Source organism: Fundulus heteroclitus, chromosome 8 (genome assembly GCF_011125445.2).
Source record: "Fundulus heteroclitus isolate FHET01 chromosome 8, MU-UCD_Fhet_4.1, whole genome shotgun sequence".
Lineage (NCBI taxonomy): Eukaryota > Metazoa > Chordata > Actinopteri > Cyprinodontiformes > Fundulidae > Fundulus > Fundulus heteroclitus.
Window position 1 is genome coordinate 7,696,716 of NC_046368.1, and position 16,928 is coordinate 7,713,643.

A 16,928-nucleotide genomic window follows, 5' to 3' on the forward strand; every position below is an offset into this window, starting at 1 on the left:
CGTATGTAGATATTTTTCAAAGCATCCACAGTTGGAACGGTCATGTCGCATTTTATCCGTCTTTCACTTCACATCAACACACAGTAGCAGCACCTAGCACTCCATTAAAAGTCTTCTTACCTTACTACATCTTGCTATGATGTGGTGTTAATATTGTCGGCTCCCATTGTTCAACAGCTTTCTAATAATATCAAGGAGAGACACCAGCTGGTATCTGCAGTGTTTTTTTTCTTATTTTGAGAGTTTTCTTTGAGCAAAACTTTATTGAACACTTCTAGAAACAATTACATTCACCATTACTTCTGTAATCAGTGCGCTGCTGCGTGACATCTCCTTCTGTTACCCACGCATGCAGGTCACTTTGTGGTCCTGAATTGTCAGACAGCAGTATGATGGCGGTTCCATTTAATTGTACCGTAGTAAGAACGGCCACCTAAAAAAAAATCAGATTTTAGCACAAAAAATCGGAATTGAGCATCAAGACCTGCAGTGTGAACGTAGCCTAGGAGAACACAGGAGGAGCTGACATCTGCTGACCCCCACAAACTGAAACATTTCAACAATGGGACAAAATGATGAAGGTAGACAGTACTGAGTCATTTCTGCTACAGGTAGCTGTTCAACTAGGGGGTGTACTTTGTTTAACCCAGTTTCTCCATTCTGGCTTTACCTTGGTTCAGTGAAAGATGGGTATGGAATATATGGGCTTTTTTAATCTTTATTTTTCATACTTCCTGATGTGTGAATCTCTATAATTAAGATATGAAATACTGTTTATTAATGATCATTTGCAGCCTGCTTTTGATACGCACGTGTGGGATCGTCTGTAGGTACCGTCACAGGCGCAGGGGTTATTTTAGTCTGCTGACCCCTTATCAGTATCCAGATAGAACAAAATCAGCTGGATCAGCATGTTCTCCTGTTTGTCAGGGGGATCTGGGCGCTTGTGGGACTCCTGCAGCTCAAGGCCCCAAAGGGGAGAGAGGACCTGAAGGAGCAAAAGGCCCCCAGGGGCCCCCAGGACCAGAGGGTAAAGAGGTAGGTGCACCGATCTGATTTTTATGCCTCAGAGATGGTTGTAGATATACCTGGGTAGAATTAAATCCCTCACAGATGAAAATGTGTTTCGTAGCGAAATGGTCACAATGGTTCATAAGGCATGAAATTAAATTTTCACGGGGAAGCAATGAAGAGAGTACTTAAACCTGATTCCTTTTCACGTAGACAGTGCCTGTAATTTCTTTTTTGTCCTTAGTAGTGGATGAAATGTGTGCGGCACAATCCACTCATTTGGCTTCCACCTCCTGCTGGTTTGAAATAAAGGTGCCTTTTCAAAAGAGTTCATTCCCTTAGAACTCGTTCACATTGCTTGATATTACAAACACAAACTTTTTTTTGTATTTCATTGAAATTTGATGTGACAGACCGAAACAAAGGATGGCATAGCTGCAAAGTGGAAGGAAAATTGAAAATGAGTTTCTGATTTTGTTTGCGAGTATGGACCTGGAGTCTGTCTCTACCTGCTTTGCCCATTAGAGACTTTACAAAACAGATAAAGATTGGATCGTGAGTGTGTGTGAACAACATTCTACAAGTCTTGCCAGGGGTTATCACCTGCATTTAGATCCAGACTTTGACTAGGCCACTCTTGCATGTAAAGGACCGTTCCATTTTAACTCTGGGTGGATACAAGGTGAACCTCCGCACCAGTATCAAGTCTTTTACAGCTTCTAATTTGTCCTGTTTTTAGCGCCATCCGTCTTACCATCAACGATGATAGTCACACTGCCACCTCCCAGATTGAAGATATTAGCTTCGCTCATTGGTCAAGAAGCTCAAATCTGGTCCCATCTGGCCAGGTCACCTTCTTCCACATGTTTGCTATGTCTTCTACATGGCTGGTGGTAAACCTAAAATAGGATCTCATTATAACAATGGCTCCTCATCTTTCTGCAAAGCTCAGATTTGTTTGTTGCACGGCTGAAAGGTGAGCCACACTTGAAACGCAATCAAGCCACACTTGATTGCATTTCAGGCTATCACAGTAAACAAGGTTGAATGCAAACTTTTGCTGAACGTTTAAGACTTTTATTTGCAAAATATAATTGAAAATTGTGTATTTTCTTCTTTCTCACAATTATCAGTTGCTTTGTAATGGTCTGTCACAATTAAAATATTGCTTGCAACACAAAAATGTGGAAATATTCAACGGGATGAATACTTACACAGTGTAAGTTTCTTTTCTCTTTTTTTTTTGATTGAGTGCACCCAATAGATCTAGCACACTGCTATAGAAATCAACAACTACGAGGAGGTTTATGGTTTTAAAAAGTATTTTTCAGTGGAAGTCAGCTTCAGTGTTCTGGTCTGTTCTGCAGGGGGAAGTCGGACATCCTGGTGAACCGGGGGATCCTGGACCTGAAGGACCGAAGGTAACCGCTCCATCATGGATTGATAGAAAAATAATTCCTGCTTCCTTTTTTCTGATGTGCCCATGTTTGCTGTATGCAGGGTGAGATTGGACCTCGTGGCTTAACAGGTCAGGAGGGCCCCTGGGGAGCCACTGGAGAAAAGGGTCTGCAGGGCCCAAAGGGAGAAAAGGGCAACAATGGTCTAATGGTGAGTGAATGAGTCGTCGTGCTCGATGGAGGAAGTCTGGTTGCTGTTGTTGGTCAAGTTTAACAACGTTGTTTTGGAATCAATAAAACGTTTGTTGATATATTTTTAATTTTAAACAAAAGGTTTAGTGCCAAAATTACCAGCAGTTAGAAAGCGGATGAGAAGAAAACTAAATTTCCTGTTGGGACTCGGTTAAATGGCATCACCAACCCTAATTTGATCAGTCTGCAGCAATCAAATCCAGAATAATCTGTGGAGTAAAAGTCAGCTGACGTGTTTTTCTAACAGGGTGAACCTGGATTGGGGGGAGATCTGGGTCCTGGGGGTCTGCCGGGGCTCCAGGTGAGCTGCTTACCTGGATGTTTTGATGCTGTTCCAATGAAATTTACCCTCCTGTCTAACTGAAGACAGCATGAATTCAGTTTTCACTCTGTTTTTGTTTGTTTTAGGGAATCGCGGGTCCTCCGGGACCTCCAGGACCAGATGGACCGCTGGGAGAGAAGGTGATAACGGCAATAAAAAAAAAAAAGATCAAAGCTGGTATTAATCGCATCATAAATCATAGCAATCTTCTATGTTGATCTTCTTTTTGAAAGCTCATTATAAAACATTTGTGACAGAGTAGTGCTAAAATGAGGTGTTGTTATGATATTATAGTAGTTTCCTTGATAAGAAAAGACCGATCATCACTATGGAGGGCTTAAAAGTGCAAGAATTTATTCAAATAATGTATACATTTTCAGATTTGTTCAAATACAAATTCAAAAATGTTTATTTCTTTACTAATTTATTGCAGCTATTCTCTGTAAACTATTGATTTATATAGGTTCCACTAGGGCTGGACGATATAGAAGAAAAAGCATATCGATAAATTAAAAATCATATTGATCGATATCGATAATTATCAACAAATTCAAAACATATGTTTTAAGTGCAGCCCTGGCCATTTAATGCAGTTGTTTAGCGAATTATTTTTTGATACAGAACACAGAAACACTGAATTCAAACTAAACTCTTTATTCAACCAACTTTTTGCCAAAGCTGCAAGTTTTTATAAAAGAAAAAAAAGAACAGATGCTCTCTGAACTCTTTGAAGGGGGCGGAGCTTAGTGACGGAGCATACCTGGATCCACAGACATCATATACGTAGACGCGTCATAGGGCGCAGGTTCGCACGTCAACGTCACTGCCATATTGTATGTGGCAGAAAAAAGTTCTGTTATTGTGAACGAGGATCAGAGAAGATGCCTCATTACTGTGCTGCAATAAATACACACACACACATAAATATATATATATATATATATATATATTTGTGTGTATGTCTTATGAATATAAGGATCAATTTGTTAAATCTAAACATTGTGGTCTTCATTATTTCATCAAACCGTGTCATAAGTGAACCTTTAGGAACAGACTTTTTGGGTGAATATTAAAGAGGTAAAATTAATAATATGAGGAAAAAAAGTCCTATGTCAATAAAGTAAAAATAAACAAACAAACACAAAAGTGATAATGTTATGATAAAAACATCATATGAGAATTAAGGGGGAACATTTCCAGAATAATCACAGTTTGCAGAATTATTTCACTCCTGGAGTAATAGGTCCAGGTTAGATTATTTTAAATACTCTTTATTCTTTAGGAGAATAAATTCAGGAGAATGAAGCTAAAGGGATACGAAAATAAACTTGTAATATTACAAAAAAAAAAATACTACAAATACAAAGTATATTCAGAGATTAAAGTCCCTCTGATACTGTTTAAGTGACTGAGTAACTGCAGATTTGCCACATTTAAGATGGCGGACGCTCTGACGCATCGCAGCATAGGCAGAACTCGCCCAATGACGCGTCTACTCTTATATTATGTCTATGCCTGGATCGGTGTTTGTGATTGGTTGGGAGGCTGTAATGACTAATATTAAACTACATGATAGGCTAGAATGCAAAAGGAAGGAAAACTGAACTTTTTATTGACTCTTTTTTTCTATCATTGATATACATTTATCAATCGATATATATCGTTATTGAATTATCGTCCAGCCCTAGGTTCCACAACAATGTATTTAGTTTCTTGCTCAAGAGGAAGGTGCCACCTTGCTCCTAGCCTCTCATTGTGGTTGTCCACACTTGTTTCAGTCCATATAATATACCTGCCACAGACACACAATGATGTTTTCAGGGCTACAATTAAACAGTGACCACTGTTTGATAGTTAAAATATCGAAATTACATCCATCTGCATCTTGATAGGGGGAGCCTGGGCCAGCAGGAATAACTGGAGCACCAGGATCACAAGGTCCTCAGGTAAGGTTTAAATAACAGACATTGTCTGAGACCTTCCCTGAATAGGTAATAATGTTGTATCCTCATGACTTTCTTAGGGACCAGTCGGACCCAGAGGGGTCAGAGGAGACGCAGGCGGTTTTGGACAAACTGTAAGAGTCCAGTAATGTCAGAAATATGAGGAGTTTGTCATTTAATCAGCAACACAGTGAGAATAAGAGAGAGTAGTTGACCTTGTGCTGAAGACGATTAAAGTAGGTTTTCCTGTCGGGGCGACAGGGTCAAATGGGACAAGCAGGACCAAAGGGTGATGAAGGGATCAAAGGAGAAGCTGGAACATTAGGGCTGAAAGGTGAACCAGGAGTACCAGGCCCACCAGGAGAACAGGTTAGCATGAGTTTATTGTTTATTTATTTATTATATTTTCTCTTTATTCTCAAGCATACGAAAATGAACTCCTGCCTCTGCATCAGGGATGAGTTTCTTGCTCAAGTGCAGGATGGATGGAACGACTTTTAAAATATATAGTGTGTGATAAACTGTACACTATAAAAACACAATCATGATGCATATTTATGTGGAAATGTCTGAAAAAAAACTGAATATTATTTCAGGGTGAAGATGGTCCTCCAGGCGTCCATGGTCCCTCAGGTCTACCAGGGTTGGAGGTAAATTAACGTGTAAAGAGTATCAATAATCCACTGAAGGGTTATTTTCTCAGTCTGATTTTGTCCTTATGACTCAATTTTAGGGGCCTTCAGGAGAGATGGGGACCCAGGGTCCTCCTGGTCCTGCCGGTGCTCCTGTAGGTATCTAAGGAAAATACAAATGAATAAATTATCATTTGATCCTAAACAGCAGTGTTGATTATGGTTAAGCGAAAGCAGTCCTAAAAGCACTATGTGTGCTAGAATACTCTGAAAGCAAGCTAACAACCGTCTTGGTTTGCAGGGGACATACGGAAGACCCGGAGCTGAAGGAAAGCAGGGCAGGAAAGGGGAGAAGGTAGGATTCCTTAAATGACATTTATATATATAATTATTTTTACAACTTTATTTTCCTTTTTAAATGTGTAACAAAAAAAAAAAAAACATTAAGAAAAGCCAAACACAAAGTGGTCAACAGCCAAAAGGAATGATGTAACCGGTCTCGGCGTAAGGTTGTTTACACTGAGCCTGGTTCTGGTTCCGCTGCCAGTTTCTTCCGGTTACCAGGGAGTTTTCCTCTCCACTGTCGCTACATGCATGCCCGGTTATGAGGAAAGGCAAAACCGGGCACTGTAGTGCGCTGTAGTGAGTTTAGTCAGCTTAGTTCACCACAGGGGAAGACTGCTTGTCAGAGATTTTATGACTTTAGACTTGACTTGAAAAAGTACTCAGAGACTTGAACTTTAACACAAATGATTTAAGACTTGAATTGGACTTGAATCTGTTTGCTTGAAGACTTGATATTTAACCTAATATCTAAAGCTTAAGACATCCATCATTTAAAAAGTGAGCCCCATTAACTAATTTCACTCAATCAGTATCTACAAACACAGACCGTCTCTGTCTTTCCCCACTTCTGAGGTGCAGAACGGCCCATCAAATTAACCAGATTTTTTTAAAAAAGGAAACAAAATAAAAAGCTCCCAAGAATAAATCCATTTGTGTCTGAATATGAAGTTCTGCTGTTGCATTTTTCACTGAATATTCTTGATTAATTTAGTTCAAAGGAGGGCTGTTCTTAGAGCGAAGTTTCATTTTACTGTCTTGTAAGATCAGCTGGACTGGTTTCATCACGTTTTGAGATAAACACTGATATAAAAAGAACACATGCTCTATGATTCACATTTCAACATTGCTAAAGACTCGAAACGACCTGAAATTAGAAGTTTCAGACTTGGGACTTGTCTTGATTAACACCTGTTTTGGCCTGAGACCTGACTCGGACTTGGCTGTCCGTACTGGAGACTTGACTTGGGACTTGCAAAACAGTGACTTGGTCCCACTTCTGCTGCCTGTTAAAAAAAAACTGGTTCAAAATGCTAATATTCTGGTACCATTTAGATCAGCAGTGGTTCTGAGCGGCATCGTTTGCAAACTCTACAAGTCTCTGCAGTTAGCATCAATGCAACGTGCCATTTCGGACTAAAAAGTCACTGTAAGCTAATGTTACACTACAGAAAGTTAGTCACACAGCAGGAGACATGGGTGCAGCTAATTGGAATAAGTTAAAAACACGCAGGAGAAATAACTGGTTACCGATTTATTAATCTGCTGAAGTCAACGAGTGTTTTACTCTTTTTAAACTCGTCTCTTTGTACATTACTTTAACAGGGAGATGATGGTGAAGTTGGACCTCCAGGGAAAACGGGTCCCATCGGACGGAGGGTATGTAAGGTTGACACCGCTCCGATGTGGAACATGTCATTTTTCCTATTGTTCCAATATAAAACGGGCAGAGAGCTGCTCCCTGTTCTGAATATTAAGAATGTCACTTTGTCAGCTTGGTGAGTAAAGACCCTTTGGTTCGAGCTGAAAGCAGCATTCTTTTAGCCGCTGTGGCGTGTTTGCGTACGAGTAAACATGTCTAAAAGCAGGAATTCAGCAAGCCGCTGCATGGACAGATTCATGCATAAAACATTGTGCAGTTTGTTGTGCGTTAAGTTATTTCCGTTTTGACACGTTGACAAACAAGCGGAATATTTCCTCAGGGGAAACGGGGAAAGGCTGGAGTCAGAGGGACCAGGGGAGATCGAGGACCAAAGGTGGAGAATACAGAAACATTACCAGCAGGTTGTTCCGCACCCGCTAATATTTTAAATGACAGTTTGTGTTTTTATTTTATTTAGGGCGAAAAGGGAGATGAGGGGACAACCGGCCTACCTGGATGGCCAGGAATCATTGTGAGTTGACTTCTTAATTACCGCATCTGCTCATTGGCTGATGAAAATCTATCTTAGGTTCCTCCAATGTGAGGCTTTTCGCAGAATGATTCATATATGCTGATTTTTGTTTCTGCTTTATTTGTTTTGCTTAATTTTTTTCTCACCAAGGGGCTTCCCGGACTGCGTGGCGAGCCAGGGGATCAGGGCGAAAAGGGAGAAGAGGTAAACGAGAGCGATTCAAGTTCAATACAAAGAGCGAAATCTGAATCCACTCACTTCAACATAAACTTGTGATTGTTAAACCGACTGGTTCTAATGAAAGGAGAGAAAAAAGACATTTTAAATGGCTGACGACAACATCACCATACACTTCTCCCCAAGAGTAACAAAGCTTTAAGATAATTAACTAGCAAAATGATATTGATAACTCCACATTTTGTCATCTTACCTGCACAAACATCAGTAAATCTGATCAGAATATTTTTGCAATTAATCAACATAAAGTAGTGCAATATTGTGAATAATGGGAAATCGGTGAATGGTTTTCATCACCAGATGAGTCAGAAACAAAGTTGTGGAGAAATTTAAAGCAGGTTTAGGTCATAAAACAAGCTTTGAACATTTTACACAGCTCGGTTCAGGTCGTCGCCTGAACTTGGAAATAGTTTGGAAAATGTACAAATCTACCAACATCTGCAGGGAAAAAAAACACAACAAGTCACATTTGAAGTTTATATCAAGCCATTTGAAGGACATAGCAAATTTGTGGATGAAGGTGCTCTGATCACATGGGATAAAAACTGAACTTTTATGGCTTGCATGCAGAACTCTATGTGTGGCGTAATAATCCACATCAACCCGAGCACGGCGGTAGCCGCGTTATTCTGTGGGGGACAGAGAAGTTGACCAGGGTTAATGGGAAGATGGATGTAGCTTAAAAGGAAACCTGTTGGCACCTGCAAAAGATTTGAAAAGCAGCAGCAACATTTTCCTTCCACTCAACAGTTTTGGGTTTACTTTGTGTTCGTCTGGCACATTAAATCCTAATAATACACATTCATGGTTGTGGCTCTTAGGTAATAAAATGTGAAAATTCAAGATTTAGAAATACTTCTGCAAGGTGTTATATTTTTTTCTCAAACTGAAAACTTTGGAAAACTCCAAAATTAGATTTCTGTGTATTGATCCAGGGCTGGGAAAAAAAAAAAACACATTTAACTCGTATTACAACAAATATAAATGAAGCTTTTTTGTAATTCATACCTTAATTGTTTTCATGTTTATCAGCTTGTTGGGTTACTTTCTACCAGACTTCCCTAAGTTATATTTTCCTGCATAATGATGTGACAAAGAGGCTAATTTCTCTTAGCTACTGTCTGAAATGGGATTAATAAGAGAGCATGCCACAGAAGCCCAGCAGGGCCAAGAATTAATTGTTTCAGACGATCTGCTAAAAGTATCTAACACATACACACATACCTCATTATAATACAAACACTTCATTACATATATTTAGTGATTATGTCCAAAGAGCGGTATGAAGTAAAACTTATTTAATCATACCCCTTCTCCTTCCGATAGTCCCTAATAAACAAGTACCATATTATTTTATCTTATAGCTGAGTTTGAAGCAACACTCTGTATTTTATCAGTGACATAACTTTAAAAGATGAGAGTAAAAAATAGAGTAACATACTTGTGGTTGTGATGGGAAGTTAACTTCTTGTCTTCCTGTCTCCAGGGTGAGAAAGGAGACATGGGACTTCCTGGACCAGCCGGACCTGAGGGCAAAAAGGTGGGTGATGAAATTTAAATACGGGATTTATTTATTTTTTTTACCTTTTCTTCCAGCAGAGCATAGACATTTTTAATGGCAGCTTATTTGACTCCAAAATCTAAGAATTTAAATGAAAATGTAACAATTTAGGCTAATTAAAGCATTAAAACATCTTAAACTGTTTGACAATAATATAGAAGTGTGGAAAAGCCATCAGTAAAGACGATTCTTGCTTTTTGTTTGGAAAATGGTATTTAATATACAATATTTCAGGGTTTTCGGGGTCCAGTCGGGTTGCCTGGTCCATCGGGCCAAAAAGGAGAACAGGTACATGTTTCTTTAACAATATGCAGTACTGTGCATACAAATATATAACTCGTTCATAGATGCATAAAATACAATATTTTGTCACTCATTTTCGAAAGTAAAGATTCATTACACATGGAGTAAAATATTTTAAGCTTTTATCACTCGGAATTTTGATAAATGTGGCTCAGAGGTAATGAAAACCTAAAATTCGATGCATCAGAATATTTAAAAATAACATAAGACATTTTTAATGTATAAATTGAATAAATTAAATATAATAGCCTACACTTTTATGAGGGAGGCTGATGAGAAATGGACAGATGTCCAGGAGACAGTCGTTGATGTCCTTCACCAGGAGGGTGAGCCACAAAGGGTCATTGCTAAAAGGGTAGATTGTTTAGAGGGCTTTATCCAAACGTATTCATAGAAAGTTGAGTGGAAGGAAAAAGTGTGAGAAAAGGTGCACCAGCAGCATGAATGACTGCAGTCTATAGTGCAGGGGTCGCCAACCTTTTTGAAACTGAGAGCTACTTCATTGTTGTTGTGTCACACGAAGGGCTACCAGTTCTGACCATTGAACAAGAAGAGTCAGCGTTGACCTTAACTTAATGTAAAATAAACACATTTTTTATGCTTTTTGTCATTTTTAAATCTATATAAATGCAAGTGTGAATAAACAGGAAGAGTGATGAACTACAATAAAGTTTTAGATGCAGCTCACTGGTGGATTGTGCTGTTTTTTTTTTAGAACAGCCTCGTGGGCCCCATATGTGGTCCTCGGGGCTACTTGGTGCCCGCGGGTGCCAGGTTGGTGGCCCCTGCTTTAGTGTCCATTCCCATTCAAGAATTTGGGGAGAGTTCACAAGACTGAGGCCAGAGGCAGTGCGTCAAGAGCCACTGCACACCGACAAACCCTAGACATTGGCTTCAAATGTCTTACATGGGCTAAGGAGAAACGGAGCCGGGCTGTTTCTCAACGTCCTCTTTTCAGATTAAAGTAAAGTTCGCATTTCATTTGGAAATCATGAGCCCTGAGCCTGGAGGAACAGTGTAGAGGCCCAGGATCCATTTTGCTAGAAGTCAAGTTTGAAATTTTCATAGTCAGGGTGTTGGTCCATTTAGTTAGCTGAAGTCTGCGCTCAAGACAGATTTCTATGAGGATGTTTTGTAGGATTTTATGCTTCCTTATACTGACAAGCTTTATGGAGATGCTGATTTCATTTTGCAGCAACACTTGGCACCGGCTCACAATGCCAAAGGTACCAAAAGCTTATTCGGGGGAACCATGTTGATAGTGTGGTTGGTTGGCCTGGAAATGGGCCTGACCAGAACCCCTCAGATAATCCATGGAGTATTGTCCAGGGGAAGATGATAGACACCAGAACCAACAATCCAGATGACCTACAGGTCGATATGAAAGCAGCCTGGGGTTCTGGACATCTCTGTAGCACCAGAGGCTGATCTCCTTCATGACATGCCAAATTTGATACTGTAATTCATGTAAAAGGAGCACCAATGAAGTAGTGAGTGCATACAAATGAATAAATGTTTTAGAAGCCTGACATTTGTTTAAAATAACATATTTGTTTATCTTCTCGTTTTGTGAGAAACTGAATCTTGTGTTTTCATTATCTTGTAAGCAATAGCCATCAAGGCTACAAGTATTAGAAGCTTGAAATATTTCACAATATGTGCAATGAAATCTTTAAGATTTATTTTCTGGAAAAGGGGACAAAAATATTCAACATTTGCATGGTATTTAAATTTTCTTAGATATTCCTGTTAATATATTTAGAATTCTTATTTTTAGTTCTTAAATTATTTATTGGTCAAAGATTTTTTTAAATGCTTAGAAACCTGCAAAATTGTCCACCATGGGTAACTTTAAATAGTTATAGATGATAAAATGCCATCTTTCCCCCCAAAAAATGACTTTGCTCTATTTTATGGTTGTTCTAGGGAAACATTGGTCCACCGGGGCCAAGAGGTGCTCTGGGGATGCCAGGATTACCTGTAAGTAGCTTCTCTGAGTAAAATAAATAAAAAATCCTCAAGTTCTCCCTGGTAACATTCGCTAAAAGAACTGTAATATAATATTCAACGCAATCTTTGTATCACTGCAGAAAATTTTAATCATGCTTACATTACTAATTTCAGATAATTTAAAAATAAGTAATAATAATTTAAAAAGCAGTATAGCTGATGTCTTTATGTTAAAGTTATTTTTTTTACATATTTAACTATATTGTTTGATTAAAAGCTCTTAGTAAAAATGTGGAAATTGTTATTGTAGACATTTTATTTCTAGGCAAAAATCTAGGTTTTATCAGCCAGAACATTGACGTTGCCTAAAATAAAGTTAAATAACCAACCAAAATGTTCTTCCTGTCCTTTTCTCTTTCTCATTTACAGGGTTTGTTTGGATTAAAGGTATGTGTCATCAGCACAAAACACTCTCCTTTCTTCACATCAATCTTTAGCTCATTGCTATTTTGAAACACACATGTACGTGCACAGGGACAGCTGCCACTCAGGACTGAGCCCCTCCCTGCCCATAAAATGCCATCGGCAGGCACAAAATGGCAGAGAGCACACCCATCGGATCAAACCGTTCTCTTGCTAACAACATTATAAACTTATGAGGTGCTTACTACTTCACTAGACATGTTCCTTTTAAAGGTGATGCTGTTTGGCTGTGTCTTTGTCCTTTGCAAATACGTGCACAGGAGCCGATGGGTGAGACTGGGAGGTAAAGAGGGGCATGGCTTCTCTGTAGACCAAAACACGTCTTGTTTTGGTCTACAGACAGTGATCAAGCTCCACCTAGTGGTGAAAAATCGCTTATTGCTGCTTTAAGAAATGGGCACGATTATCAACAATAATGAAATGGAAGGCTCAGAGCTATTTCAAGAAAAAATCCATGTCATTACTCAACCGCCACCAGCTTGAACCCCTGAAACAAGGTTGGATGGATTCTCACTTTAATGTTGTTCTTTCCCGTTTTCTCTCCTACAATCAAAAGACAAGACTCATTGGTCCAAACAGCATTTTCCCAGTTGGACATTGTCCAATTTTGGTGGTCCTGTTTCCACTGTAGCTAAGAAAGCTACAGTGAGAAACAAAAAAAAGCAGCTTCTAAGCTAATGACGCAGCAGCAGTTTGGAGGAGCTTGAACAACATCTCCAGGTACAGCAGCTGATGCACGATGGTGAAATTACCCACCCGACCGGCTGACTACCTCAACATGTTCTTCAGTGTCTTTGAAAACCAGTCTCTCACTCCAAGACAAAAGGACTACCTACACCTCCTCCCCTCTGACACCCTGCCTGCACTAAATATCGCTGAGGAAGATGGGCTCTCAGCATAAGAAGACCAGGAACGCTCCTGGACCTGATAGTATTTTCTGCTACCCCCTTGAAAACCTAGGCTGACCAAATAGCCCCCATCTTCACTCAGGTCCTCAACAAGTCTCTGGAGCTATGTGACGTTACCTTCTGCTTCAAAGCAATCCACCATCATCCCAATCCCTAAGAAGCGCTCCATAACAGGATTAAATGACTACAGGCCTGTCACCCCGACATCTGTTCTCATCAAATCCTTTGAATAACTGGTATTGAAGCATCTGAATATCTTCAGACCTCCTGCTGGACCCCCTACAGTTTACCTGTCGTGTCGAGAGGTTGGCAGATGGCAGTCAAATGCACCTAATCTTGCGTTTCCTCTATCCAGAAAACAGGACAGATTCAAACTGTGACGGACAACATTTATGCACACTAACAGCTAACATTTCTGCACACCACACACATCCTGAATACAAACTGTTTAGACTTTTAGTTTAGAAGCTTTTGCCCTGAAACCAGCCACCCTCAGCCACCTCACAGCGTGGGTAGTCCGCCACACTGCTGTGAAACAAAATACGCATATTTGCACCATCACAACCCAACATTTTTTTTTCTTTGTATTAAAAATGGCTGTGCATGCACAATCCTGTGCAGAGTGTTCTTTTTATCCTTCTTTTATTTCCTCTAAAGTTTTCGTAATTTATGCATAATGCAGCGGTTCTTAAACTGGGTTCCCCAGACCCCCGGGGGTCCGCGAAGCCAGGGTTGGGGGTCCTGTAAAATGCTTGTTGTTGGGCTTGAGGAGGGACTGCTGAGGATGCGTCGAGGTTGAGCTGAGTAAGATGAAGACAAATATTTAACTCTGTCCATTTCATCAAGTAAGATAAAAGCCAAATCAGCTAAAATTAGGAAGTATGACGACACTTACATCAAGAATGAGGATCTAATCTCCACCAAATCTCTAATATTAGGAGTATTTATATGTATTTTTAAAAACGTATATAATTTCTAATGTACTTAACAGCACAAAAGGCTGTTTAAAAATACTATCAGGATGATGAATTTAAAGGGGTCCTTGGAAAAAATTGTGCTGCCGCTAAGGGGTCCCTGGCACCCAAAAGTTTGAGAACCCCTGGCCTAATGTAGGCTTTGTGCACTTGAACCCGAAGTCAGATTCCTTGTTAGTGGAAGCAATCTATGCCAATAAAGCTGATTCTGATTGTAGCCTCCATTACTTGTCTGTAGCTGACAAGAGTGGCAGCTGGTGTGGTTTCCTGCTGTTGTACTCCGTCTTCTTCGAGGTTCAATGTGTTACACATTAGATTTGGTATTCTCCACATGTTGGTTGAGTTTAAATACTCAGAGTTGCTGCTATTTGATTGGCTGATAAACTATTTGTGTTTACAAGCTATTCAGCAAGTAGATACTTTGATAGTCATTAGTCTTTTATGGGTTTAAAATAACTCGTTTTGTTGCTGAAATGTGTCTATGTGGCCCGTTTACACTACACTTTTTTAACCGAGCCGAGACCAGTCCGAGCTCGGTAACCGAGATAACTCTTGTGTGTAAATGGTCAGCAGACTGAACCAGACCGCGCTAACGATAACCGGACCGCGCTAACTGCAGACCAGTTCATCACCAGGTCTCGGACTGGTTTTTTTTAGCCCGGTTCCCTGAGAACGAGGAGCGCATGAGCAGACCGCGTCATCCCCTTACAGTCAGCTGACTGTCAGCGGGTTTTCCGGCGTGTCTGGCTGCACGTCCCGATTCACACTCCATTCAGACAAATTTCAGACATTCATAATAATACTAGCTTCCTTACCGTGCCACACGATTTCCAGTGATGACTCTGCTTATGAACCTCAGCGTCTGTTGTTGTTTCCTGCGTCTGTAAATCCTTATTAGACGTTCATTTGTCTTATCCACGTCCCAAAAGCCGACTCTGTCTAACAATAACATCCTGAATATTACGGGTGCCGCCATTTTGATTTGCTCGGTCCCGCCTTCAATCCCAGAGAGCGGTAGTACCGCAGATCGCCACTAGGAGGCGAGGAGCAACCAAGGAACCAAGATAACCGAGATAACTCTTGTGTGTAAACGGCTGCATTTATCTCAGTTAACTGGACCAAGCTCGGACCGGTCTCGGCATGGCTTGGTTTTTAGGTGTAGTGTAAACGGGCCTTCTGTTGACTTGTGCCAGCGTGGATGATTTATGCCTCATTTAAGGATAAGAGCAAAAAATGGAAAACTTATAAATACATTATTTAAATTCTTGTTTTGTGTGTGTGTAGGCCATGGCTGCTCTAAATCACCAGTTGATTAGATTTATTTTCCTGGCAGGGTTTGAAAGGCTACCAAGGTCCTCCTGGACTGCCTGGAAGGAGAGGGCTCCCAGTAAGTTAAAACCCTGAAATAAACTCTAATTAATGGTTTACCATGATTGAGTCAAACATTTAAAATGCTACAAATGTAGATTCCTAAAGAGAGCATTTAAAGGCAGGTAGGTCTGAAAAAATATGCAAAAAACACAAATATGGAAAATAGCAGTATTTCTTAACATAAATCTGAAGCTTTTTAAATCATTGCATTTTAATTGTGTATATATATGAGTTTAGATAAAACTCAACAGTGTTTTTTTTTTCTCCTCAAGTTCATGCTTAGTTATTCTTTAATGTTGTTTTTCCATTGGATTATTGGTTGATATTTTATTGACTATTTTACTGAATCATTTGTTTCAACCTTGTGTCTTAGGGTCCACCTGGTGTTCCCGGCCCCCCAGGAAAGTCGCTGAACATGACTTTGGCTCAACTCAAGGCAAATGACTTTTTATATGTTATGTGATCATTTTAGCTGTCTAACCAAAGGTTGTTTGGTTTTTGTTTTTTTTGCTCTTGCCTTTAAAGAAGTGTAAGTCAAAAACTCTGGTTATCCTAAATGTGTTTGCACAGGAATTAAAGGCACTAAATGAAGAAAAGAAATTCTGCCATGGCAGTTTCAGAATATCTTTTAAAGCAAAATGTCTTTTTCTTTTGTTGTGTGTTACTTTCCCCTCCCACGTCCAGGGCCTCGTGTACATGTCCGACAAGCCTAACTTCTCGCTGATCCAGACGCTGCTGGACTCTCTGCAGCTGGAGCTTCGGCTGCTGTTGGATCCTCCTGATGGAAGCAAGGAGCATCCGGCCTCCACCTGTCTGGAGCTCTGGCTTTGTCACCCTGAATACAGAAGTGGTGAGAATCTGACGCTGTCATGTAATAATCGGCTGTAGTTTTGAGCATGCAAAGAATGTGATAAAATACACCTTAATTATTAGTTTTTCTTTATTTAATTTGCATTGTTGGGCTCACAAGGAACCCTCCCTAATAAGCTAACTTTTATAATTAAAAGACCACAGCATCTATTGTTTTTTTTTATCAGCTCCCTCATTGTGTTATTTTATTTAACTTCAAGCACTTCAGCTTCTCTGGTTGCACTTTATCGATCAGTTTTTCCACGCCGACCAACAAAAGAATCTTCGTCTCAGGACCATATATTAAAGTTAAATCTTTTTTGTTTTTAAAAAAGCGTTTGGGTATGTTTCACCTTAAAATGGTGGGAATCACCATAGCAACCAACAATTCTTGTCTGTTGTCTCTGACTTAGTTGTTTTTCTTTCTTATATGATTTATCTAATCTGAAAAGCTAGTATAAAAACCTATTTGTGTCATCTGAATAATACTTATGAATT

At 39.8% G+C, this 16,928-nt stretch overlaps 1 protein-coding gene across 1 annotated transcript in view; it reads left to right on the forward strand.

Moving 5' to 3' along the window:
- The window catches only part of si:ch211-196i2.1 (collagen alpha-1(I) chain), a 128,344-nt gene that overhangs the window by 103,307 nt on the left and 8,109 nt on the right, over positions 1-16,928 (forward strand). Inside the window, exons 42-63 of the mRNA XM_036140047.1 lie at positions 931-1,038; positions 2,379-2,432; positions 2,512-2,619; positions 2,908-2,961; positions 3,069-3,122; positions 4,875-4,928; positions 5,006-5,059; positions 5,187-5,294; positions 5,522-5,575; positions 5,659-5,712; positions 5,859-5,912; positions 7,226-7,279; positions 7,603-7,656; positions 7,741-7,794; positions 7,945-7,998; positions 9,518-9,571; positions 9,827-9,880; positions 11,822-11,875; positions 12,275-12,292; positions 15,544-15,597; positions 15,955-16,017; positions 16,266-16,431. Coding sequence (XP_035995940.1) covers positions 931-1,038; positions 2,379-2,432; positions 2,512-2,619; positions 2,908-2,961; positions 3,069-3,122; positions 4,875-4,928; positions 5,006-5,059; positions 5,187-5,294; positions 5,522-5,575; positions 5,659-5,712; positions 5,859-5,912; positions 7,226-7,279; positions 7,603-7,656; positions 7,741-7,794; positions 7,945-7,998; positions 9,518-9,571; positions 9,827-9,880; positions 11,822-11,875; positions 12,275-12,292; positions 15,544-15,597; positions 15,955-16,017; positions 16,266-16,431 — 1,435 coding nt within the window. The remainder of the gene's footprint in view (positions 1-930; positions 1,039-2,378; positions 2,433-2,511; positions 2,620-2,907; positions 2,962-3,068; positions 3,123-4,874; positions 4,929-5,005; positions 5,060-5,186; positions 5,295-5,521; positions 5,576-5,658; positions 5,713-5,858; positions 5,913-7,225; positions 7,280-7,602; positions 7,657-7,740; positions 7,795-7,944; positions 7,999-9,517; positions 9,572-9,826; positions 9,881-11,821; positions 11,876-12,274; positions 12,293-15,543; positions 15,598-15,954; positions 16,018-16,265; positions 16,432-16,928) is intronic.